Genomic DNA, 27,386 nt, shown 5'->3' with positions numbered 1-27,386 from the left:
GATGGGTTAAAACTTACACAAGATAATGTTCCCTGAAAGAGGATGGAATGTAAAGGAAAAACTGGGCATAAACTTATGTGTATGTTAGTGCTGCCCCCAGTTGTAGTTACAAAGGGGTGTATTCTTAATGTGACATATCATAGATATTATGTCATCAACAGATTAGACAGTGGAACATGTGACTAACAGCTGATTTGAGTTTCGTTTTGGTATTTGATCTTAAAGACTTATATCCTCTTTAATTACAATTGGTTTAAATTTGCAGGAAATCAAATGTGGCCAAGGATAATTTTTTTCTGAAGAGTCTCTGAGTTAAAGGAAGATTTATAATGATAAAGAACATTTATGTTTGTGATAGGTAAGTCTACTTTTTGTATGGTTTAAAAAGTTTGTTCAACTAGTGAAGATCCTACTTAGGTTTTTTTTTTCCCAAAGCAGGATTTGTGTTATCTCAGATGTACCATGTTTGGCGGGCAAAGGTTATTTGCTTTGGGTGGGAGCCACAGGGCCTGACTGATTTAATCATTCTTCAGTATTGGTTCATGGTAGAAGTGACACTTTATTAAGAATCTCAGAAAGATGTTATGCTACAGAACTTTATTATTGGTTGTGGTTTTCCTGACTACATATTGGAATAATACTGTAGTGTAGTGATTAGAGCTCATTGGTAATGCCCCTCATGCAAGTTATACAATTGGCACTTCCAGCAAGAGCAGCCATATTCACTTTGTGTATTAGTTTATTTCCAAACAGGTAATTGCTTTCTGTGAAACTGAATTAGAAACCTAGGAGTCATCATATTAAATCAGTCTACTTCGTCTGGTATTCTGCCAATGCTGCAATTTCCCCTATAGTTTCTAAGAAATTGCTCTTCACTTTCTTAAAAGCTATCCATATCCAGAGTGGCTGCTGGCTTCCCTGTTATGGTCAGGCAATGGAAAGTCTTTTTATGGATACAGAAGTTAAAAGAAATATACTTGGCAGGCTTCAGTCTCCCAATGGATAAAAAAAAATTAGTTATGTAACATACAATATATATGTAATATACTTGAATTTAAGTATATATAGAAAGATTAGCTTTACATTTCTTGCAATTTCTTTAAGCCATTGCTCTTCCAGATTTGTTTCAGATTATAATATTTAGATGAGAGAAGAAATTAGAGGTAAATGAATTTTTTTGGCTATTGTCAAATTGAATGGTTTTGAGTAGCTATTTCCCTCTGAAAAGATATTTCCCCTATATTTTTCTTCCCTAAAGGTAGAAAAAACAACCCATACTCTCTTCCTCATCTTGGGATCTATAAACTGATATGTTCTGCTCATTTCTTATATTCTGGAAACTGCTATTATAATTATTTGTTTCTACTTTAAAATTTTTAGAAGATTTGCTCCTTTCCCATTAGATAGGCAATTTTATCTTTCTGGTCACATTCCAGCTCTAACTTTAGGGCACATCCTGGATTCACCCCATTTAATCAACAGGCTTTTATTCAGTACCTTCTATGTGTTCAGCACCGGGATACAAAGACGTAATTGAAACAGTTCCTGCTCTCAAGAGCCTCATAGCCTATCTAGGGAAATAACATGTACATATGTGAGTTTGCTGTTGTTTGTCCTTTGTTCTCTAAGAGGACCAATGATATCACAAGGGTGTTGCCTTGAATTGCAAGTGAATTGGATTTAAGTGAGGCAGGGCTGCACAAAGTCACCAGCCCTCACTTTCTCCTCCGGAGCCTTCTGGGTCCAGTGGCCAGATACTGGAGTGAGAGTGAGAAGTTCAGGATAACCCTGGGATTATGAGACTATATTTTGGTTTTTCAAGGAGCTGCTGGCCGCGTCTTGTGGAACCTAGTTTTTCTATGGGACACAGTTTCAATACATATGATAATTTGTGAGCCCTCTCATTCAGTTCAATCTTTCTAACCTCCTGGTGAAGTGTATTATATTGAGTATTACTCTTCCTGCTTTGTAGATGAGGAAGCTGCTACACAAAAAGGTCATTTAGCCAATAGTCTTGGCAAAGGCATCCCTGGAGAAGCTTTAAGTTTTAAGATTTCAGAGCCTCATCATTTAAAAAAAACCTTTTATTAATTTATTTTGATTTATCAACAATCACTTCCATAAACTTTTGAGTTTTAAATTTTTTTTCCCCTCCCTCCCCCCTCTCTCCCCAAGATGGCTCGAAATCTGATATAGGATTTACATATATATATTCCTCTATTAAACATATTTTCACATTAGTCATGTTGTAAGGAAGAATTAGAAACAATAGGAGGAACCACAAGAAAGAGGAAACAAAACAAAACAAAAAAAAAAGAGCAAATACTATGCTTTGATCTGCATTCAAAGTCCATAGTTCTTTCTTTGGATGTGGATAGCATTTTCCATCGTGAGACTTTTGGAGATGTCTTAGATCCTTGCATTGTTAAGGCTATTACTGTGTACAACATTCTCGTGGTTCTGCTCATCTTCATTCAGCATCAGTCCATACAAGTTTCAGGTTTTTCTGAAGTCTGCTTGCTCATCATTTCTTATAGCACAATAGTATTTCATCACATTCATATACCACAACTTGTTCAGCCATTCCCCAATTGATGGGGAATCCCCTTAATTTCCAATTCTTTGTCACCACAAAACTCTTTTGTACGTGTGGAACCTCATCATTCTAACCACTGTAACCTGCTGTCAGGAAGATTCGTATTTCTGAACCTTCAGGTTTAACAGCATCTCTCTAGGAACAGTGACACCTCCTTGTAAAATTCTGCAGCAGGACCCAGAAGTGAAGTACTATGAAAAGCAAGAAAAAAAAATCATTAAAAAATGGGTATATTAGTTTGTGTTATTAAAAGGTAAATACAGGAAGGAAAAGTTTATGAAAGTTAAGTGGTTTTCTGAGACTTTCATGTCAAGGATCTGCCACAAGCCCAGGAATTCTTTAAAGTATGGACTGTTTCATTTGCCATTGTCTTTCTAGTACCATCTCTGGTTCGTAGTAGGAGTTTACTGTATGTTTGTTAATTGATTGATTTAGTCATACTCAATATATTAGTTGGGTGAGAGTCAGAGGTTCCTTCGCTAGTGATTCACATCAGTCGCTCCTCAGTGATTCCTCATCTGTAAAAGGAGGTCAGTGGTCTAGATCAGTGATGTCAAACTCAAATAGAAATGGAGGCCAATAAACCTTACTTACGGCATCTCAGTGGAGGTGGATAGAGTGTTGGGCCTGGATTCAGGAAGACTCATCTTCCTGAGTTCAAATGTGGCCTCAGATACTAACTGTATGACCCTGGGCAAGTCACTTAATCCTGTTTGCCTCAGTTTCCTTATCTGTAAAAATGAGCCAAAGAAGGCAGTATGGAACCACTCCACTATCTTTGTCAAGAAAACCTCAAATGGGATCACAGGTAGACATGACTGAAACAACATGACAACCTTATATAAGCATCCTTGTGGCTGCATATTAACTTAGAAAACCATGTATTACCGTTCTGTATGTTCTATTTTATTTTATTTTATTTATTTTGTTAAATATTTCCATATTTTAATTAGGTTCCGGCCATACTAGGTAGTGAAGTGAGCATTGACGCCTCTGAATGAGATGACTTCTGAGATCCCTTCTAGCTCTGGAGCTATGTTTCCATGGATGTTTGCTTTCTAAGTTTTTAGCATTTTTAGTATCATGTCCAAGATTCTCATGAGCTTTCCCTTCTTTTTTTCTTTAGGTGCAGTCATTTGGGACAAAGGCAGATATCATCTTTATTTTGAAACAGACAATTGAATGCTCCATCTCTACATCTAGTGTCCTAACATTGGTTCTTTAGAAAAGATTATAGCCTCATTAATTTTCTTATGACTTGGGTCAATAGACTTTGTTAAAATTCAATACCATGGTGAAGAATGCATTAATATTAATTGCCCACATTTTTTAAAAATATATGAAATAATAGGAAGCAGGCAGCCAAGAACTATAGGGTCTCATAATGCGATTTACAAAATGGAATTTTGTGATGTTAGTTCTTGGCAGTGTAATCTATATGGCTGATTTAATAGTGGATATCTGGGTGTCTGTAAATTTTTTCTATGAAGGACAGCATATTTTTGGTATTTTAACAGTGAGCTTTGTGCTCATTGCAGCAGGGGTGGTCCAATGTTTTAGTTTTATATGGTACAAGGAAGATTTTCAGAAAACAGGTCAGAAAGGGCTGAGTTGCAGTCTTCTAATTCATTGCTTTCAGGGAGGAATTTTTACAAGGTAAGTTTAAACTTTTAATCATTAACAAAACTTCCCCCCACCACCTTTATTTATCCTTATTGGAGTTTTTGACTTATATCTTAACTAATGTAGACAAACATTCAAATGTGTCCACTGTTTGCATGATGTGCAAAGATCATTCATTCTGTGCAATCAATGCTGACTTAACACAGTGGGGTATCTACAGAATTTTCAAGGAATATTTATAAAACATTTTAGTTTATATCTGGATATAGCTAATTTCTTAGTGTGATAAGTTAAAATGTCTTTCCTGTTCTGGAGCTTCTTACTGGAATGAAATAACATCTTTCACCTGAGCTGTAAATATTGTCTGCTTTTAGTATTAATCTAGTAAATAGGCCACCATTTTGAGGACAATTTAACTAGATGATTTTTAAGGTTTGTTCCAGGCATGACTGTGACATTGTTTACTAAGGATTTTATTTTGTTAAAATTAATTCAAAATCTGAGAAGATGAGTACACTACGGTAATTAATGTTTGACCATCCTCTCCTCCTGGATTGTTTCCTCTCTGGGTTCTCCTGTCACCACTCTCTTGGTTCTCTGGCCTGTCTCATCATTCCTTCTCAGGCTCCTTCTGACTCATCACCCATAGCATGCTCAAGGTTCTGTCCTGGGACTTCTTCCCTCTGTACATTCTGTCTCTTGGTTACTTGCTCAGCTCTCTTGGCTTTAATAATCATTGCTGTGCAGATGACTCACATCTAGATATCTGGTTCTAGGCTCTCCCTTGAACTTCATTCCTGTACCTCTTGCTGCTTATTGGACATTTCAATCTGCTTGTCCTGGAGACATTTCAAACTCAACATGTCTAAAATAGAACTTGTTATATTTCCCCCCAAACCTGCCCTTCTTGTGAACATCCCTATTTCTGTCAAGTTACCCTTGTTCTTTTCGTCTCTCAGATTTGTAACCTTACCTCTTATCCTCAACTCCTCACTCTCTTGCCCCACATATCAATTAATTGCCAAGCCTCTACAACATGTCTTCTGTTTCTCCCCTCTTTGTTACCATCTTATGTCAGGCCTTCTTCATAACTCACTTGAACTGTTGTAGTAGTTTCCCAATTGGTTTCTCTTCCTCAAGTCTCTTACTACTCCAACCCATCCTCCACAAATTGTCCAGTTAGTTAAGTCAGTGAGCAATTTTGAAGTTTCTACTATGTGCCAGGCCTTGTACTAAGTGCTGATAATATGAAAACAAGCAAAAAGAAAGTCTATGACCTCAAGGAGCTTACGCTTTCTAATAAGGGGAAAAAAACATATAAAAAGAAGATGAAAAAAGGTTGGGAGGAGGTATCCTCCAGGAGGTATGGTGGAAAGAGAAGGCCTGAGTCTGGAGCAGAGCCTAGAGGGGAATTAAGGAATGAACATGACTGGCCTGGGCACTTTCCTTAAAATAAAGGTTCTGGGAGAAATTGACTAATCAGAGGGAGGGGTTTCAGGGATGGAGTGAACTTTTTTTGTAAAGAAGGAAGTTCTGACAATCAGGAGTGGAGCCTGAGGAAGAACAAAGGAATGACCATAGCTGCCAAAATGATATTTTTAAAGAGCACTCAGGCCACTTCCCCATTTAATTCCAGTGACTCCCTATTTTCTTAGGGATAAATTTTTAGTTCCTTAATTTGGCTTTTAAAGCCTTTTACCACCTGGCCCCAACCTAGCCTTCCAGCCTTGTCATTCTCATTTCACCTTCCTACACACTATAATCCAGCCAGACTGTCTTCTCTCTTCCTCAGATGTAGAATTCCACCTTCCCGTACCTGAACTTTGTGCTGGTCACCCTCCATGGTTGAAATACACTCCCTTCTCACCTCTGCCTTATAGAGTTCCTTTCTTCCTTCAAGATGTAACTCAAACACCATCTTCTTGAAGCTTCTACCAATCTCCCCAGTCCCTAGTGCCCTCCCTTCCTAACTACCTTGCATTTGACTTTTTGGCATTGACTGATTGATTGCATTTTGGGTTCCATTTTCATTTAAGATTCAGCTGATGTTTCACCTTCTTGAAAAGGTTTTTCCCAGTCTGCTTTGCTGTTAGTGCTTTACCTCTGAGATTACCTCCAATTTATCCTGCATATATCTCACAGGCACATAGTTTGCATATTGTCTCCTCCATTAGAATGTGAGTTCATTGAGGGAAGGGACTGTTTTACCTTTTTTGTGTGTATGTGTCCTCAGTGCTTGTCACAGTGCCTGGCATATTGTTATTGTTCAGTCATTTTTCAATAATGTCTGACTCTCTGTGACCCCATTTGGATTTTTCTTGGCAAAGGTAGTAGAGTGCTTTGCCATTTCTTTCTCCAGCTCATTTTACAGATAAGGAAAGGGAGGCAAACAGGGTTAAGTGACTTGCCCAGCGTCAAGTAAGTCTAGTAAGTGTCTTGAGGCCAGATTTGAACTCAGGAAGATGAGTCTTCTTGACTCCAGGCCTGGCTTTCTATCCACTGCACCACCTAGCTGCCCCCTGCATATAGTAAGCACTTAATAACTGCTTGTGGATTGGCTACATATATTTATCCTTTATATATTTGTATATATACATGCTGTCTCCCTCAATAGAATAATAATAGCTGTTTTGAGGATTGCAAAGTGTTTTACAAATATTATCTCAATTGATCCTCACAATAATCCTGGGAGATAAGTGCTATTGTTATCCCCATTTTACAGAAGAAGAAACAGAAGCAGAGGTCAATGACTGGCCCAGGGTCACACAGCAGTAAGTGTCTGAGACTTTGAACTTGGGCCTTCCTGACTCTAGGTCCTGTGCCCTATTTACTTAGCCATCTAGCTGCCTCTAATAAGGAGAGCTTTTTGTGAGTAGGCCTTGTTTATTTGTGTTTTTGTTCTGGTATTTATTGGAGAAGGATTGGAGATTAGGGAAGGCTTTATGTTGCAGATGATATTTAAATTTATTTTTAAAGGGTTGGTAAGAGGCAGAGAAGGGTGTAGTCAACCGTGTGAACCAACGTATAGAGGTGGGAAGGTGCAGGGCATGTTGAGGGTACGTATTGAGTCAATTTGGCTGCAGCATAGAATTTAGGAGAAGAATAAGAAATAAAGCTGGAGTGGCAGGGTAGTCTAGGTTTTAGTGGTCCTTGAATGCCAGTCAAGAAGTTTGAAATATCCTCAGTAGGCAATAAGAGAGCCGCTAACGAATTTGGAGTAAGGGCATGATTTAGGTTTATTCTGACAGAGGTAGGGAGGAATGATTGGGGTGAAGAAGGGATAGATGTCCTATTGCAATAGTCCATGCAAGCAGTAATAATAATCTGTTGTAGGGTGGCAGAAATAGAAGAGGGGACAGATGTGAGAGATGTTACAAAGGCAGAACCAACATAAATAAGTGACAACTTTAATATGAGAGATGAAGGAGAAAGGAGCATCAAAGACAACACAAGTGTTAAAAAGGAGGCAGTAAACATTTAATAGAAAATAGGATCATCTGTAGTGTAAAAGTGTTTCATTTGCACCAATAAGTACAGATGTGTCTTTGAGAATATTTTACTATTTTAGACTATTTTTTTTTTGGTAGGCAATGGAGTTAAGTGACTTGCCCAGGGTACACAGCTAGTAATTGTTATGTGTCTGAGGCGGCATTTGAACTCAGGACCTCCTGAAATCCAGGGCTGGTGCTCTATCCACTGTGCCACCTAGCTGCCCCCTGAATATTTTATTTTTATATTAAATGACTTGGGAGGAAAAAAAAAGTTAAGTGCATGCTATTTACCAAGCACTGTGCTAAGCATTGTGGAGAGAAATAAAAGCAAAGATGGTTCTGTCCCGCAGAGCTTACATTTTAACAGGGTGAGACAACACATAAAAGAGAGTGATGGTCAAGGAGGAGCACTTGGCTTAGGAAAGATGGTGATTGAAGCCACAGGGAAGTAGACTGACATACCCTTTTCAGGATCGATGGCAGAATTGATTTAATTGTGGTTCCAGGTGCCAGGGATCAAAGTTAAGCATGGTTGAGATTGAGCTGAGATAGTGGGTCAGGTGAGCCTGAGGCAGGGCCCACTTGGAGAGCATGGCCCCAGGGCAGAAATTTCAGGGGAATAATGAGGGGATTTTTCTTCTTTTTTTTCTTTTCTTAAAAAGAAGCTTCAATTTCAGACTCCCTCTGAAGTCAGAATTTTCAATGTACTATGACAAATACTGAAGCTGTCTGCACCTTTGTGGCTTTTTCATGTTAAATCTAATAAGCAAGGGAAATGAAACCACAGAATTTTTACTGTATCCAAAAGCATCACTCTTCTAAGGGGCTTACCAAAAAAATTTTTTCTTGGATCAAAAACATCTACAGAAGGCACTAAGTTTAAGAAAGATAAAGGAAGACTTCTTGCAGAAGGTAGGATTTTAGCAGAGATTTGAAGGAACCCTGGGAAGCCATGAGGTGGAGATGAAGACAGCCAGGTGAAAATTCATGGAGTTGGGAGATAGAATGTTGCGTTTGAGGAGCAGCAAGGAGGCCAGTGTCACTGGATTGTAGAGTGTGTGGAAGGGAGTAAGGTATAAGAAGACTGAGTGGTAGGAAGGGACCTGGCTACAAAGGGCTTGAAAAGCTCTTTTGTGATCTTGGAGGTAATAGGAAACCACTGAAGTCTGTTGAATGTGGGGTGGCATGGGGTATATGAACAGACTGCATTTTAGGAAGATTCTCCACCTATATTCCAGTTAGAGTGGCAGGAGGCATGCTTCACTGACAATCCTCTAAAATTATGATTGTGATCACTGTATTGATCAGAAATCTGAAGTCTTTCAGTGTTGTTTTCCTTTACATATTTATACCACAATAGGAGAGTGCAATGGAGAGAACACTGAGCTAAAAAAGATCGTTTAAAAATAGCATATCAATCCAAAATATCCTTTCTACCTTTGTGATTCTATGTCCTGCTTCTGGGAAAAATTGCCAATTCCATATGGCTAATGGAATAGATGATTTCTTCTAAGGCATCTTAGCGTAAGTTAGTGCTTTGTTTAGAAACACCACTTTTAGTTAAATTACAGATTAATTGGAGCCAATGCAGACTGGGGAAAAGAGGTGTAATATTCTTTTCTCAATGCCACGTTGTGCTCTGATGATTCCGGATGATCTCCGAATACAGCCCAAGTATATTACAGCTTATTCAGTTAACTGGAGGTCACAAAGGAATAGGTTAAAGAGAGAAGTCCACAACCTGGAGTTCAAACACAGCTGAACGAAGGAAATGTTCATGTAACCCCTGTCTCAGAGACTTTCTCCATGCTAAAAGGTCCCAAATATATTTTGGAAGATTTTCTCATTCTCTTGGCTTATAAGTGCTACCCAAGAAACTTGTAAACATATATGCATACCCATTACTATACTGAGATTAACTTCTATTTTAAAGGCATGAAATTCACAATATTTCAAAGGAAAGTGTTATTAAAAGAAAGAAAATGAGATACAAATCATGAATAAGCAGCCATTAGTTCCAAAGGTATGATATATAAATATAAAATATATGTAAATTTTATGTAATTTTATTTATAATATTAATATCAGATTTACTTTATATTTATTATTAAACATTAATTTATATTATATATTTATATTTAACTTCATATAAAGTTATATTTATGTTTAATTATATGTAATTTTATGTAGATTACATAAATGACATATAAATTTCCCGTGTTGCTGGCAGTACAAGAACACTCCATACTTGCAGTATGAAAGGCAGCTAGGTGGTACAGTGGATAGACTGCTGGGCCTGGAGTCAGAAAGACCTGAGTTCAAATTTGGCCTCGCACTCTTAGCTGTGTGACCCTGGGCAGGTCACTTAACCTCTACCTGCTTCAGTTTCCCTAACTGTAAAATGAGGATAATAATAGCACCTGCCTCCCATGGTTGTTGTGAGGATCAAATGACATAATATTTGTAAAGAGCTTAGCACAGTGCCCAGAACTTAATAAGTGTGTATTTCCTCCGTCTTGTGGAGGCCTCTTTTCCACAAATCCAATCTTGTCTCTCTGCTGTTCAAAGTAGAAGGGGATGTGATCCTGACATTTCTTTCTAGCTTGTCACAATCTCATGGTTCTATTAGCAGCTCTAATTGTTCACAAGTTTTTCCTGATATCATAACCAAATTTCTGTCTTTCCAGTTTGCATCCATTATTTGTAAAGCTCTTAGCATAGTGCTTGGCACACAGTGGTGCCTAATAAATGTTTGTTTCTTGCCTTCCTGTCCTCCAGGGTCAAACAAAATAAGTCTAATACTTTTGCCATAGCCTTCATGCCCTCCTGAACCTTTTCTTCTCCAGTATTCCCACTTCCTTCTACTGATGCTCCTTTGGCTTGGATTCAAGGCCCATCACCGCCATGATTACCCTCCCCTGTGTAATCAACTGGTTATCAATAGCCTTCTTAAACTATGACATCCAGAACTGAATATAATATTTAAATATGGTCTGACTAGGGCAGAGTGTTTAGGGACTGTAATCCTTTTATTCTTGCATCCTGTGCATTTCTTATTGCAGTATAAGATTATATTAGCGTTTTTTTGATTGCCCTATCACGCTCTTAGTTCACGTAGAGCAGCTCACTAAAGTTCCCAGGTCTTTTTCATGCAAGCTGCTACTAGCCCATGCTTCTCTTATCTTGTACTTATGAGACTGATTTCTTGTACCCAAGTATAAGACTTTACATTGTTCCCTAGTGAATTTCACCTCATTAGACTCTAACATGTCAAAATCCTTTTAGATCCTTACCTTTTGATCCAGTGTGTTGGTACCCCTATTAATTTTAGTGTTTCCTTCTGTTTGTTAATTATTTTCTATTTATTCTGTATATAGCTTGCTTTGTATATATTTGTTTGCATGTTGTCTGCTCTATTAGATTGTAAGCTCCTTGAGGGCAGGGACTTTCTTTTGCCCTCTCCTTTTTTTTTTTTGGTATCTCTAGCACTTAGCACAGTATCTGGCACATAGTAGGTACTTAATAAATGTTTATTGATTGGTTGATTGATTATCCTTCCTAGTTTCATGTTGTGGTGAGAACAATATTCTAACCCCTTCTCCTAAGTATATTAGGCTATTTTTCTCTGAAAGGCAACAAAGCCTTTAACTTCATTAACCCAGGGGGCTAATTCTCAAGCTGGGTCTCCCTCAACAAGTATAAAAAGAACCTTTTATACTTGGCAGATATTCCAAGACCATAAGAGTTACTATACCCTGCTCTGCTAACCACAGGGAGATGAGTGGAGACTCATCTATTCAAGCTAAGTGTTAAGACCGGCTCTGTTTAAATAGCCTTTGAAAGTTACAACTAGGAAAGCTTCCTTTTATTAACCGTTGAATGGATTACAAGTGCCTCATTTCATTCAAACATTAAACCTGGACTAATGTTCAGATTATCGCAATAGAGTACCAGCCTGAGTCAGATCCACCCCAAACACACATCATCTGCGCATAAGACAAACAGGCCATATCTTCCTTTCTCTCGGTCATGAATGTCAAACAGTCCAGAGCCAAGCACAGACTGCTGAAGTACTCACTCCACTGAACCAAACAAATTGACATTGAGTTATTAATAAGCACTCTGTAAGTCTCTAGCTATTCAACCAATTCTGAATCCATCTCATCCTACTCTTGCCTACCCCTCATCCTTCCAGCTACTGAAATCCTGTATCAAATATTTTGCTAATGCCTAAGCTGCTGCTAGAGCATTACAGTGATTTGGTAGTTTACTATGACTCCTGACAGCTTGGCATAGCCTGTTCTCCATGAAATCTAACTGCCTCTTAAGAAGAAAAAATTACTGTGATCTAGAAAATCACCAACAAATTGAAATATTTACAAATACAAATAAGGCCATATATGAAACTGTGTACTTACTATACCTTGTTTTTTAATGTGATAGTTAGAATATTATTACCCTACTTGTCTGTCTCCTTATGAACTGCTTTCTTTTCCGTGTATTTTAAATGTTTTGTCAATCCTGTTTTTCTTTGTTTTTGTACCTAATCCCACAACTTTCCCTCCCACTCAAATAAAAGTCCTTCCTTGTAAGAATTGAATATGGAAAAACAAGTCAAACAGATAAGTCAAGCAAAACAAAATGTATGTTTAATAGATAATGTGTGAGAATATATGTCTTATTCTGTACCTATTGACCATCACCAGTTTACCAGAGGTAGGAGGCATACTGCATCATCAGTCTTCTGGAATTGTGATTGATCATTGTTTTGATTGGAGTTTTTAAATCTTTCAAAGTTGTTTTCCTTTATAATCTTGTAGTGTGTTGTATGATTATTATATAAATATTTCTCCTGGTTCTGCTCATTTCACTCTGTATCAGTTTATAGAAGACTTCCCACGTTTCCTGGAATCGGTCCCTTTCATCATTTTTTTATAGCTCAGTAATATTCCATCAAATGCCGTAATTTGTTCAGCCATTCCTCAGTTGGCACCAATTTCCAGTTCTTTGTGAGAGCAAAAAGTGCTGCTGTAAATGTATTGTATATCTTTTCCTTCTTTCCTTGAACTTTTTGGGGTATAGCCTAGTAGTGGTATTTCTGTGGCAAAAAGCACACACAGTTTAGTGACTTTGGGTATAGTTTCAAATTGCTTCCATAATTGCTGGATTGATTCACAGTCTAGCAATAGCTTAGGCATTAGCACTGATTCATAGCCAGTCACTAAATATTTATTAAATACCAACTATGTATTAGGCACTGTGCTGAGCATTAGTGATACAAAGAAAAGTAAAAGTCAGTCACTGCTCTCAAGGAGTTTAGACTCTAATGAGGGAGACAACATTCAAAAACTATTTACAGACAAGCTATATACAGGATAAATTGGAAATATAATTAAGAGAGAGAAAGAACTAGAATTAAGAGGGATTGGGAAAGGCTTCCTGTAGAACATGGGCTTTTAGCTGGATTTTGAAGGAAGCTAGGAGGCAGAGATGAGGGGAGAGAGCCTTCTAGGCATGGGGTGAAAATGCTCATAGTCATAAGGTGGAACGTCTTGTTCATGGAACAACAAGGAGACCAGCTTTGCTGGATTGAAAAAGTTTTGTGTTAGGGTATGAGGTATAAGAGGACTTGAAAGGTGGGGAGGGGGCAGATTATGAAGGGCTTTGAATAGCAGAGGATTTTATATTTGATCCTGGAAGTGATATGGAGCCACTGGAATTTACTGAGTGGGGGGTGATATGGTCAGACTTGTGCTTTAAAACTTTGATAGCTGAGAAGAAGATAGACTGGAGTGGGGACAGACTTGTGGCAGGAGATCAACCAGTGGGCTATTACAGTAGTCTAGGTGTGAGGTGATGGAGGGCAGCACCAGGATGGTAGCAGTGTCAGAGGAGAGAAAGGAGCATATAGAAGAGATGTTTTAAAGATGACATTTAAGTTGTGAGTCTGATTGACTAGGAGGATGGTAGTGCCCAGGTCAGGAATAGGAGAGTTTGGAAGAGGGGAGAGTTTTTGGGAAGAGATAATGGGTTAAGTTTTGGACATGTTGAATTTACCAGAGATGTCATCTGGTTTGAGATGTCTAATAGACTGGAGGTCAGCAGAGAGTCTAGGACTGGGTAAATAGATCTGAGAATCATTAGCATAGAGGTGATAATTGAATTAATGAGAATGGATGAGATCAACAAGTGGAAAAAATGTAGAGGGAGAAGAGAAGAGAGACCAGGACAGAGCCTTGTGGCATACCTGTAGTTAATGGGAGTGAGATGAATAATGATCTAGCAAAGGAGACTGGGAAAGAGTGATCTGATAGGTGGGAGGAGAACCAGGAGAGAATGATGTCCTAAAAACCTAGAGAGGAGTGTCAAGAAGAGAGTGATCAACAGTATCAAAGGCTTCAGAGAAGTCAAGAAGGATAAGGATTGAGAAAAAGCCATTAGATTTGGCACTTAAGAGATTCCTAGTAACTTTGGAGAGAGCAGATTTGATTTAATGGTGAGGTTGCAAGCCAGACTGTAGAGAGTTAAGAAGAGAGTGAGAGGAAAGGAAGTGGAAACATTGATTGTAGATGTACTTCTCAAAAAGTTTAGCCAAATAGTGTGCCATTTTGTTTTTCAGGGAATCCACTACTTAGGTAGATTTTTCTACCATCTCTTTTAAGCTGTTTATTTTCCTTTGATTTTTTTTTCCTCCCAGACTCTATAATTCCATTTTTTAAAATCTCTTGCTTTATTTCTTTTACCCACTCTTATAGTACTTGTGGAGAAACCATATTTTCTCTAGGGCTATTCTTGGAGTAGTTGGATTAATCTCTTATTTTGGCTTTTTACCTCTAGGGCTTCTCTTAGTCCATAGTCCAAATACTTCATATGTTAATTATTAATAATGATATAATAATAATAATAATAATAATAATAATAATAATAATAATATTTGTGTATTTACAGGTATTGGTTTGCTTTGAGAAAGGAATACTGTTTGGCTTTCCAATGCAGCAGCTCAAATGACCTCTCTGGTGTGCCTGCCTTGACACAAGACCCCACAGACTTCTCCACCTCCAATAGAGAAGACCCACATCAAAAAGTAATAAATGAAGTGGCTGACTTGAGTATGCTCAGGCTATTTGAAATATACCTGGAGGCCTCCCCACAGCTCATGATTCAGCTCTATGTCCTGATGGAATTTGGTCCAGCTGGCTTCAGTCAAGGTAAGCCTTTCAGGACACTATAGAGGATGTGCATTCATTACAAAACTCCTTGACTACATACAGTATTTTCTTTGTTGTATTTGTACAGATTTCCAAAATGTGTGATTTTAAAAAAATGTAGTTAGTATAATAGTGGTAGGGGCACTGAATATCAAACAGCATAAGTGAAGGCAGCTGGATAGTGCTATGGACAAAGTGCTAGACTGGGAATGAGGAAGGCCTGGTTTGAATCCTGCCTCAGACACAGGCTGTGTGATTCCAAGCAAGTCAGTAGTAACTAGTCTCCCAGAAGATAACGTACTTAAAGCTCTTGGCAAACCTTACAGCACTATGTAAGTGCTAGCTGTTCTCATTAACTAATGTTAGTTAAATTGAATTCAGTTGTATTCTACCAATGTCTTTGATGTGGACCATCATCTATGGGGGCAAGAGGCTTGTTTTCCAAACTTGTTTAAGTACGTGGGTTCCTTAAGTCCCAACTGGGACTTTTGTAGGATAATGTAGTGGCGTACCTGGTATCTACAACTACTTCTTCCCCATGGTGCTTTGTACCCATGACCTAAGACTGGACTGTTTTGCATCTAATTGCCAGCTTTGTAAATCAGAGGTTGGAAATCTAGGGCTTACAGGCTATATCAGGGATTCTTAATTTGGGAGTCTGTGTGCTTGGTTTTTTTTTTTTTAGGCACTTGGGGTTAAGTGACTTGCCCAGGGTCACACAGCTAGTATGGGTGAAGTGTTTGGTCTGAGGTCAGATTTGAACTCAGGTCCTCCTGACTTCAGGACGGGTGCTCTATCCACTGTGCCACCTAGCTGCCCCTTGTGTGCTTGTTTTAACAATATTTTTATAATTACATTTCAATATAATTAGTTTCCTTTGCAGAACCATGTATTTTATTTTGCACATTTAAAATCATTATTCTGAGAAGGGGTCCATAGACTTCAGCATACTTCCAAAGGGGTCAAAAAAGTCAAGAACTCTTGGAATAGATGAAAGCCTAAGGATGTTTCTGAATGTTCCATAGTATCTGGATCAACTTTTATTTAATTGCTAGGAATCTATTGATATCTGTGGCTTTCTTCAGGGTTGTGTCCTTATTAATTTAGCGAACATTTATTAAGTGCTTACTAGGTCTGGGGCATTTTGCTTGTTCTTGGGGCTCAAAAAACAGAAATGAAACATTTCCTCCATAACCCCCCCCCATAAGTTTACTTTCTCCTGGGAGGACATAATGTATGTGCAGATATTAATGACTTAATTAGCAGTAGCTAGCATTTATATAGCACTTTAAAGTTTGCAAAGTGCCTTACATATGTTATCTCATTTGGGCCTAATAGTGCAAGGATAATTGAAGAGAGAGTACTAACACCTGGGGAGATCGGGAAAGACTTCATGTGGGAAGATGCATCTAAATTGAGCCTTGAAAGAAGATAATTGAGGCTTCTAACCTAGAACAGTAAATCAGCTTGACTGAGGGAGCTAGTAGGGTGTTATGTCTGAGGCAAAGGAATTAATAAATGAATGGATTTTCCCATAACATGAAGGGCAAAAATGTTCAGGTACTTGGAGTAAATGTGGTCGTAACTTAAAATGCAGTTGGAATTTTATGTGTTTATAATATCTTTGATTCATATAATCTCCCCCAAACTTTAAAAAAATAGCACAAATGAACTCAGTACTTCATATTCATCTTCTGCTGAGGCACTTGCTCTTTTACAGATATTTCTTTTAAAGCTTTTCAGAATTACCATGAGGTAGATAATGTAGGTATTTATCACCCAGTGATTGTATGAACTCAGAGCTTAGATGGATCTGTGATCTCATCAATATGGACATTTTCTTCAGTGATGCTGATCACAACTTCACAAACCTGCTCATTATATGCAGTGCTTGTCCGTATCCTCCTGTTAGTCTGGACAAAGGGTCCTCCCACATTGCCTTCTGTGAATACTGATGGAGCATATGAGCGATACATTTGTGATTCCTTGCTGTTCCTATATATCACTCTTTTTTATCATACATTTTTGATGACTCTGGTTCTTCATGATTTCTTTTTTTGTGTGTGTGTATTCAACTCACACCCACCACAGACCTCTCCATTGATGTCTGAGTGGCATTGGCTTTTAATTCTTGCTGGCTTTTAATGTTCCGTGACTCAGAACCACACAACAACACAAGAATACATGAAAACATAAATCTTAGTTTCAGGGAGAAGTTTGGGATCATTAAAGAAGTCTTGTAATTTGCCAAAGGCATTCCAACTTGCTCTCCACCTCCTACTTAATTCATGGCCTAACCTGTTCACCCCTAGTGAAGGGCTAAAATATCTTTATTGATAGATAAGCTGTGTAGGTTGGCCATATAGTAAAAATCATTCCCCTGGACTTGGCAATAGGTGTTCTTTTTTTTTTTTTTTGAGAGACAGTAGGGATTAAGTGACTTGCCCAGGGTCACATAGCTATTAAGTGTCAAGTGTCTGAGGCCAGGCAATAGGCATTCTTAATCTCCTTTTTTCCTTTGTGGGTAGTTAGGTCAAACTTTTTGAGTTATACGTCTATTCCAGGAGCCTTTGTGATTTTGCATGTTTTGTACAACCAGTACAAGATCATATACACCTAGAAGCATCTGGAGGACCTTACCATATATCACAAATGCCCCTTCAACCTGCATTCTGTGCTGGATTTTCTCCATGGCAGTGGCAAACACTTCTTCAGTTTTGTACCCCACCTGGTATTAATGATCAGATTTGTTTTCAAACATGTTTCCTTTGTTGTTGTCCTTTCAAGGAATGTTGTACAATTTTAATTATGCCCAGGAGACACTTTATTGGAAGAGAACCTTTAAGGTGGTGTTTTGGTCTGCTTTATTCCAGAGAATAAAGATATAGATATCTTTTAGTTATATAATGATAAAGATGTGGTTTATTGCAGAATATTGCTTATAAAACTTGCCTGTTCTTTCTAATTTTCTTATAAAGGATGTCCCCCATGTGTATATATTGTCACAAAAATTTTGTGTGTATGGGAAAGTAGACTTGGTTAATAGTTGTTGATGTTCTCTTGGTTATTATTATTATTATTATTATTATTTACTTATTTTGCTAGGCAGTGGGGTTAAGTGGCTTGCCCAGGGTCACACAGCTAGTAAGTGTCAAGTGTTTGAGGCCGGATTTGAACTCACATCCTTCTGACTCCAGGGCCAGTGCTCTACCCACTGTGCCACCTAGCTGCCCCAGTCATTTTTTTTGATAGTTGTAAGATTTGAGAATTTTCCCAGTCTTTTGGCATATTCTACTGTGCTAGATACTTCCCACATGAGTCTTAATCTAGCCTCTTTTTCCACCTTTGTTCCCTTTAATGCCATTTCTGTCTTCTTTACAAGCACATTTTGATAATGTGATGTTAGAGTCTAAGTATAATGCCTCCACTGCCTTGATGGTCAAAAGAGTTTGTTGGAAAAGGGTTCATTTGCAGATCTTTTCCATCTTTTCCCCTCTATTTGTTGTCCTTCTAATTTCATCCTTAATTGTCTGTAAAATGGATTTGTATACTTTAATTGTTCTTTAAACTGGTTTTACTCTTCACTGTTTTTCTATTTTATGAGGTGATAACTAACTGTGCATAATCTTTTACTATTCTCTGTAAGTTTTCATTTTATCTCTCTTTTTTAATTGTTGCTTTTAGCTGTTTATTTATGTTGAAGTCATTTTCTACCCCACCCTAAAATTGAACCCTACTTTGTGATAATGAAAACCAATAAAAAAACATTTTACATAGGTACCTTGTCTGATAGTATATACAATATTCTGCCTTAATATTCTCCGCCCTCTCTGCCATGAGGAAGGAAGTTTGTTTTATTATTTTTTTTCCAAGATCATCATTCTGCAAGCCATCTCTTCCCCAGTACTCAGAGTTCTATTATATTCTGATGATCTTTTAATTTACATTTTGTATATATTATTTTCTTGGTGCTGCTTATTTAATAGAATTAGTTCATATAAACCTTTCCATATTTCTTGGAATTACTAGTAGTTGTAATTTCTGATTGTCCAATAATATTCAATTACATTCATATGTACTAAAATGCATTTAAATACTAGCTATTCCCCAATTGATCGGTGCCCACTTTGTTTCCAGTTATCTGTTATCACAAGGAATGTTGCTATGAATATTTGGGTATATATTGGATCTTTTTTCTGTCTTTGTCTTTTTTGGAGTGTGTTTTCAGTAGTAATATTCATGGGTTAAAGGGTATAGACCCTTGTAAAATTACAAATTGAAATCTAAATAGTCAGACCATTCCCATAGCTCTACCAGCTGGGTGTGAATCTTTCCATTGCACCAAGCCACAGGCGCTTTTTCTTATTTCTTCTTTGACAATTTGCATTGTGTGAGGTGAAAGTTTTAAAGGATGTTCTAACTTGCATATTTCTTACTATTAGTGATTTATAGCATTTTTTCACATAGTTATTTATACTTTGCAAATCTTTTGAAGACTACCTATTTTCTTTGAACATTAATCTGTTAGAGAATTCTTTAAGATTTTACAAATGACTTTACAGACTAAACCAGTATTGGGTTTACTATGTTTTTACTTGGTAAAGAAGTAGAAAATGGGGCAATACTGAAGGTTATTTTTTTAGCTCAAAACAGTCCTCTAGGTCATGCAGGTGGTGGTTTGAAGGCTATATTAGGGAAACACAGAAATAGTAAATGAAATATAGTGATTATCCCTTCTGTACTTCACCTCAGAAAACAGATTCAGTTTGTTATTGAGAAGGTACTTGAAGCCATTCCAGTATGGTCAAACCTGCCAAAGCTTGTGCTCCATTAACATAGCTTTGAGAACATAGGGTCTCCTCCACTCAATGATGAAGCATTAGAGTAAGACTTTGTGAAAGAACAAATTAAGAGAGCTGGGAAAATAACTCATAGGCCCTAATATCTACTGTTCCTTCAATTAAAAAAAAAAGACCTAATTCATTTCATTTCAGTTCAATTCACTTTAATTCAACAGACATTTATTTAGCGCTGATGTTTAAGCAGTATGCTAAGTGTTAGGAACACACAGGTTATAATATACACTTTACTCTTAAGAAATTTGCAATATAATGTGCCTAAATGACTTTACTTTAGGAGAGAATATGTTAAGGACAAAAGAGAGATCCAGGCAAAGTACCCTAAGAAATTTAAAGTGGAAAAGATCAATTTTAGCTTAGGGAGTGGAGTGTCAGGGAATACTTCATGGAAGATGTTTCATCGGAGTTGGGCCTTCAAAGAAGAGAGGGACTTCAGCATGCAAAAATGATGGGGTGGGCTCAATGAAAGTTTTAAGGGGTCCCCTAAACTTGTCATTGTGAAGTTGTGATTGCTTGTTGACAGGAAGAGGCAGGACAATTGAACTGTAGAATTAGGAAGCTATTAGCATTTGGAAATAACCTTTATGAGGCATAAGCCTCTTTCCCACTTTTTATAGATAGTATTAAAAAAGAAAACAAAAGCAGGGGGAGCTGTGATTTCTGTACTAGCATTCCTAAGCCCACCTTTAAACTGTGGTTGTACAGGAGAAGAAAACGAACCAGGCAATATCCTTTTTTGGCAAACTGTGCCTCTCTTTGGATTCTAGTTAGCTAGACAGCTATCTCTGGGTACCCTGATTGTTTGTACTACTCTGTGAAGGCCGTATCCATTGGAATATCCTTTTAGCCTCTTGAGGCCTTAGGCACCAATGTGTGTCAGAGGGGAGAGTGGTAATGACCACGTAATATCAGGACACTGACAACTACAGCCTTGACAACTGCTGAATGCTTTCTGATTCTCTCCAGTGTGCCAGCATGAGGGGTCCCAGGACCCCTGCAGCCAATAGTTGTGTGTCCTTGACGCATGAGGAATGACGTAGACCAAGGGAGAAGCAAAGTGAGGAGAAGGCAGCCCTAGAATGGGGGACAGAGGGCAATCTACTTTGGCCAGAACACTGAGTCTATGGAAGGGAGTCCTGTGGGATGAAGCTGGAAAGGTATGTCAGGGTTTGTTGTTGAAGGGCTTTACATGCCAAGAGGAGGCATTTTTGAGCAGGGGAATGACGTGATAAGGCAGTATTCTATATTGCACAGTGGTTTGAGGGTTATATTAAAGGGATTAAAGTGTAGAAAGGGGAATACCAGTTAAGAGGTTGTTATAGTACTTTAGGCAGTGAAGTGTACTGAGAATAACACTAGATGATGAGTCTGGAAGCCTGTGTTTGAATCCCACTTGAGTCCCAGACACTTGCTTTGGTATATAACATTGGGCAACTCAGTGAAACTTTTTGAGCCTGTTTCCTCATCTTTAATATTGAAATACTTCAATGAGTCATTGACATGGGCCTTCCATCCAGTGGGACAGATCATAAGCCACCCATCATGCCATCTTACCCTATACAATTCTTGTCTGTGCTCTGCATATCATTCACAGAAGGTGTTACCTATGGAATTATGATCTCTCCTATGTCTGGAGGCCTTCTACAAGTACTAGGGCAATAATTCTCCGATGGGTGTATGTCATTTTTTTTTTTGCTATGTGTATGTGCTCAGGCCACCTACTTTTCCATCATATGTTTTCTGAGTGTCATCTTCAATGTCACTTGTGTTCAAGGCACCATCTATGGTCTTATATCTATTGCATATCTCTCCTTTCCCTTTGAGTCACTTGTAATTTTGATTCTGTGGGTAATGAGGAGTTCCATCAATTTTAGTCACATGGAATTAATGGTCTGCTACCTTCTTCCTACTTAAGTTGTCAGCAAGCATTTATTTAGCACTTAACAACTTATAGGCATTGGCCTAACACTGGGGATACAAAGAAAGGCAAAAACAAACCTCTTTTTTAAGGATCTCAAGTAAATTCTCTTATAAAAATGCTGATGGATCTGTTCCTTTTTTTCTTTGTGTTTGCCCCTCGTTTTTCTCCCAGTTGCTTTGAGGATGATCTGGTTTAGTTTATCTTCATACCAAGTTTTCTCTAGCCCTTTTTTCCCCCTTTCATCCTTCTTTGTCGCATAAGATTTTGCCTTGTATATAACATGGACATCCTAATGCTTGTACTTCTCATCTTACAGGACTGGTGAGAGGAAAGCATTTTGTGAACCTAAAAGTACAATAGGGATAAATGTGAATTGTTGTTGTTATTATTGTTATTATTGTTTGGATGATGGAAGTAATTCTGTTCAGGAATCTGCTGAGTACTGAAGGGGTGAAATGAGGGGAGAGGCCTATGCTCACCAAAAGTGTTTGCCATTGTCATGGGAAATTCTCCCCAGATGAAAAAAGAGTTTTGTTTAGGCAGCAAGAGTTTCCATTTCTTGTGATGGAGAGATAACATTGTACTGGAATATTACAAAACCTTTTAGTGAAAACCATAATAGATTAGTCTAACCACCTGCAGTGGAAAAAGAAAGCAGTCAAAGAACTAATACTGCCCTTGGGAAGACACGCAGATGAATGGGAAGCAACATTACATTTGTGAATTATACAGTGCTTCCAGTGATTCCAAATTCCTTGGTCTGGCAAAAGTTCATACTAGTATTCTCCCAGTGGTGCCACATGGCTGTGAGTCCTGGGACACCTTGATCTTAAAGGAATCAAAATTACATGTAACTGAAGGACAGTGGGAAGCTACATGGTAGTATCAAGTAGGTTGCAGTATCTGGCTAATGATGGCTTGAATATAAGTGACATGAAAAAAATTATTAATTATAGATATAGAGCCCTGTAGAGGTTGGCCAGTCCAACAGTCTCATTTCGCAAATGAGGAAAAACAAAGGATATGTATAATCAATAGAGGAGGTGGGCTGTTCAGTTCATGTAGTGAGACATAGAGCAGATGAATAGCTTAAGTAGTACATTGATACACATTTGGATGGAAATATATGAATAGGAATTGTATACAATGAGAAAAAATGGAGCGGTTTCAATGTGGATTAGTAGAGGGGTGGGAATTCCCCACTGATGAAATCATGGATCCATCAGGTGTCAAATGTCTAGGTGAGAAAATGAGGGCCTAAATGAAGGGACAAATGTGCATGAGAGAGCACTGAGGAAGAACCCAAAGCTCTAGCAACTGATTTGACATGTGGGGGAAGGAAATGATCAAAGGCGATACTGAAGTTAAAGATAGTAATTCTAAATCAGGGGTTCTTAACCTGGGGTCCATCACCTTGTTTTAAAAATATTTTGATAACTGTATTTTGATATAATTAGTTTCCTTAATAATCCTATGTATTTTGTTTTATGGGGTTAGAACATAACTCTGAGAAGGCGATCTTGAGGTTTGACTTACTGCCAAAGTGGGTCCATGACACCCCAAAAAAGCCTTCATTTGGATGACTGTGTGTTCAAGAAAATCATATCCAATGGAAATTACTGGAATCTGGATAAGTAATTATAAGTATTATGCTGCCAAAATTTTTTTTTGTAATGAAATAGAAACAACTTAGGAACTTCAAGAGAAAGCCATATAATTCAGGTATCTCCATGTAGCTTGCAAGGGAAAGAACATGCATTTTATTAAGTGTTTACTGTGTCAGGCACTGTGCTAAGTTTTTTATGAATATTATCTCATTTGATCCTCACAACTACCATGGGAGGTAGATGATATTATTCTTCTTCCCATTTTATAGTTGAGGAAACTGAGGCAGACAAGTCAAGTGACTTGTCCAGAGTCACACAGGTAGTAAGTGACTGAGACCAGTTGTGAACTCAGATCTTTCTGACTCCAGGTCCAGTGCTCTTCCTAATTGCCTCAAGGTAAACAGGAACTGTCTGCCATATTTATTCTTGTATCCTTCGCAGTGCCTAGCATAGTGTCTTGCACGTAGTAGGGACTCAATATGATATTAGTTGAATGAATGAAGATTATGACATTTCCATGGTGAGAATTTATTTTGTTTTGTTTTTATCTTTTAGTTGCTGCTGTTGTGATCTCTTGCTGTGCTATTTCCTGGTCAACCGTTGATTATCACATCACCCTAAGAAAATCTTTACCTGATAAAAAGCTCCTCAATGGAGCATGTCCCAGATTGATGTACCTCCTATATAAGCTATTAACATTTGTATCTTGGGTACTCAGTGTCTCTCTTTTAACTGTGCTAAATGTTAATTTGGGCTTAATTCTGCTGTTTATCTTTTGGTTGTCAGGCATAACATGGGCTTTTAAACAGAAAACTACATTTTGTACCTCCAAAGGTATGGAAATTTTATACAGAATAGTTGTTGGATTCATTCTTATTTTTACTTTTTTTAATGTTAAAGGAGAAAATACAAAACTCCCTATGTCTGCTTATTATATTATGAGGGTGCTGGTCACATTGGGAATCTTGGCTATGTTTTGGTTCTGCATGCCACCTGACGAACATCAATACTTCTTCAGAGCTGTCACCATCATCATAGTTGGGGCTCTTCTGCTTGGAATTCTTTTTCTTATTGTTTATTACACTTCATTTCACCCCAACAGAAGTGAAGAAAAGAAAGTATTTGATGAATTAGATGGAAGGACATCACCAAGAGCCTGTAGAATAAGACATTTCCTAATGCAATGACTATATTCAGTTATCCATTTCTGGGATGTGTTTGAATAGTTTGTATTTCAGGGTTTTCAGGAGTTCCCAGGGAGGGGAATTAACCATGCTTTGTTTCACTTTGAGAGTTATGAGGAAGTAATAGTAATGTTCTAGTCTAAACCACACTTGGGAGGGGAAGTATGGTGGAAACAACTTAATTGTCTATCCAAGGCCTAGTCATCACCAGGCACCTACTGCTTAGTCAACCCTGTTGGTCTTATCCTGGAAGGACTTTCCAACAGAAGTGTTTACAGAAACTGGCATGTTATCTTTAGAATTGTTTACTGTAAGAGTTTGTATTTCATAGTAAGTGAAGCTAATAAATGTGAAGCAATGAAAATATGTGTATCTTTGTAACTATATACAACAAATACAATTCCACTACATTTTCCCAGCACACAAACTACTTCCTGGGAATTTTGAGCACTTTTATTTTTGTGGACAGTCATTTCAGTTGTGTCCAACTCTTTGTGACCTTATTTCTTGGCAAAGATACTGGAATGGTTTGCCATTTCCTTCTCCAGCTCATTTTACAGATGAAGAGACTGAGGCAAACAGGGTTCAATGACTTGCCCAGGGTCACACAGCTAGGAAGTGACTGAGGTCATAGTAGAGTCTTCATGATTCTAGGCCCAGCTCTCTATCCACTGAGCCACCTACCTGAGCATTTTAATGGAGTATTAACTTTTGCAGATTACTGAGGTCCCATTTACCCTGAAAATTGAATCAGGCCAACAAATGCTTATTGAATGCCCATCACTTGCCCCATTCCCTATGTTATGGGTTTGAGATATACATGACCCAGTGTGCTCTCCTCTAGGAACTTATAATTGTAATATGTGGGGGTACTCCCTACCTGCAAGTAGGGAACTTACATAACTGGGGTCCCTGCTGTATCCCTGCTGCCTCATGGGGTCATCATACTTGTTCCAGTTGGTCTTGCTTCTCACTGGTCTGTGGTCTCTAATAAGTGTGTAGTTTCTGCTTGGTATTGCTCCTCTCTGGTCTCACATGTGCTAGGTTGGCATGGTTCCACTAAGTATGTAATATCTAAGAGATGTACAGAAATCGAAGTGTATTATCTTGACTTCTGTCTTTTTCGCTTTAGCTGAATTTCTCACTTGAAGAATTCCCTGAATGGGAAGAGTAGTATCATTCATCTCTCTTGTAGCTTAAAGCCTGGAGGCTTTAGCTTTGTTTCCTAGAGGCAAGGCCTTCACATACCTTGTTAAGTCGTGGCATCACCTCCCTGACATCATGGTGCTCTTTGAGAATGAAGGACAAACAACAGCTTTCATTAGAACTGAGAATGAAGGACAAACATCAACAGCTTTCATTGGAATCAACTCAAAGAAGGAATAACATACACACTCAATTTGGTAGAGAAATCTATCTTATCCTATCTTCCTCACCCAGGAAGCAGGAGGGAAAGCAGATAAGAGAGGGGAGTGGGGACTGATAGAAGGGAGGCGGATGGGGGTGGGGGTGGGGGGAGGTGGTGGTCGGAAGCAAAACAGTTTTGAGGAGGGACTGGGTAAAAGGAAAAGGAAGGAAAAACAGGGAAAATAGGATGGAAGGAAATACATAGTAATTATAACTGGAAAATTTCTTATCTGAAGTTTCTCTGATGAAGGCCTCATTTCTCAAGAACTAAGTCAAATTTCTAAGAATGCAAGTCATTGATAAATGGTCAAAGGATATGAACAAGTAGTTTTCAGATGAAGAAATCAAAGCTACCTATAGTCATATGAAAAAATTTTCTAAATCACTATTAATTGGAAAAATCAAATTAAAACAACTCTGAAGTACCACCTCACATCTATCGGATTGGTTATAATGGCCTACTAATTGGCCTTCCTACCTCAAGTCTTTTTTTAATAGTATTTTATTTTTTCCAATTACATGTAAAGACAATTTTTAACATTCATTAAAATTTTTTTTTTAGTTCCAAATTTTTTCCCTTCCTCCCTTCCCTCCCCCTTCCCTAAGATGATAAGCAGTTTGATATAGGTTATGTATGTGCAAGCATGAAAAACGTATTTCCATATTAGTCCATATAGAAAGAAGACATAGACCTACAAAAGAAAAAAACCATGAAAAAAATACAGAAAGTGAAAAACAATATGCTTTGATATGCATTCACACTCCATCGGTTCTTTCTCTGGAGGTGGAAGATTCTTTAGCAGGCAGGGGAGTAACCTAATCAGCTAGGCAGGGCAGTGGACTCAGACACTTACTAGCTGTGTAACCCTGGTCAAGTTACTTAACTCTGTTGCCTCAGTTTCCTCATCTGTAAAATGAGCTGGAGAAGGAAATGGCAAACCACTCCAGTATCTTTGCCAAGATACTGACCCAAATGGGGTCACGAAGTGTTGGAAATGACTGGACAACAACAATGTCCTGAGCAGACCTGTGCGGCTCCAACGCTTCTGACTAAGGTATACTATGGAGCTTGCTTTCCCTGACAGCATCCTGTTCTCTAAACTTCCCAATCACCTTCCTTTATTCACATGCTTTCACTTTTTGTACCATTTCTTCAGGTCCTTCTTATCTAATAACCAATCTGCTAAATAATTTGATGATAGGTGTAAATGAATCCACTAAAAAGGTTCAATATGCTTAATCCTATACATTCTCAGAGTCTCCCATGCCTGGGAATTTGGAAGTAGGGAACAAAGTTAGGTCAGCAGTGAGCATGGCAGGAATTTGTGCATCTTAACCCCAAGCCTTTGGCTGGGATAGACAGGTACATCTATGGATATTGACAGCATAACAAGCAGGGGAAAAAAATCTTTCCACTTTCAGTCTTTTTAAAAAATTGATTCTAACATTTCCAATACTCTTTTCTGATATTTACCAGTGTCAGAAATGAA

The 27,386-nt window shown here is 38.1% G+C and overlaps 1 protein-coding gene across 1 annotated transcript; it reads left to right on the top strand.

Annotated features, from left to right (window-relative positions):
- Positions 1 to 242: 242 nt before the first annotated feature.
- XKR9 (XK related 9) lies at positions 243 to 24,847 on the top strand. The gene is made up of 4 exons (XM_021002095.2): positions 243 to 358; positions 3,723 to 4,252; positions 14,659 to 14,918; positions 23,861 to 24,847. The coding sequence occupies exons 2-4, from the start codon at positions 3,981 to 3,983 to the stop codon at positions 24,490 to 24,492; spliced, it is 1,164 nt and encodes a 387-aa protein (XP_020857754.1). The 5' UTR covers positions 243 to 358; positions 3,723 to 3,980; the 3' UTR covers positions 24,493 to 24,847.
- The last annotated feature ends 2,539 nt before the right edge of the window (positions 24,848 to 27,386 follow it).

The sequence above is a fragment of the Phascolarctos cinereus genome, unplaced genomic scaffold (genome assembly GCF_003287225.1).
Source record: "Phascolarctos cinereus isolate Bilbo 61053 unplaced genomic scaffold, phaCin_HiC Scaffold_4;HRSCAF=312, whole genome shotgun sequence".
Classification (NCBI taxonomy): domain Eukaryota; kingdom Metazoa; phylum Chordata; class Mammalia; order Diprotodontia; family Phascolarctidae; genus Phascolarctos; species Phascolarctos cinereus.
The sequence above is the reverse complement of the archived record's forward strand: the minus strand, read 5'-3'. Positions and strand labels throughout refer to the sequence as shown.

Excerpts from the sequence above, each read along its gene's own strand:
- XKR9 (XM_021002095.2), top strand. The coding sequence starts at position 3,981 with ATGCGATTTACAAAATGGAATTTTGTGATGTTAGTTCTTGGCAGTGTA. Across the intron at positions 4,253-14,658 it reads CAGGGAGGAATTTTTACAAG|GTATTGGTTTGCTTTGAGAA; the intron begins GTAAGTTTAAAC and ends GTGTATTTACAG. Across the intron at positions 14,919-23,860 it reads TCCAGCTGGCTTCAGTCAAG|TTGCTGCTGTTGTGATCTCT; the intron begins GTAAGCCTTTCA and ends TTTATCTTTTAG.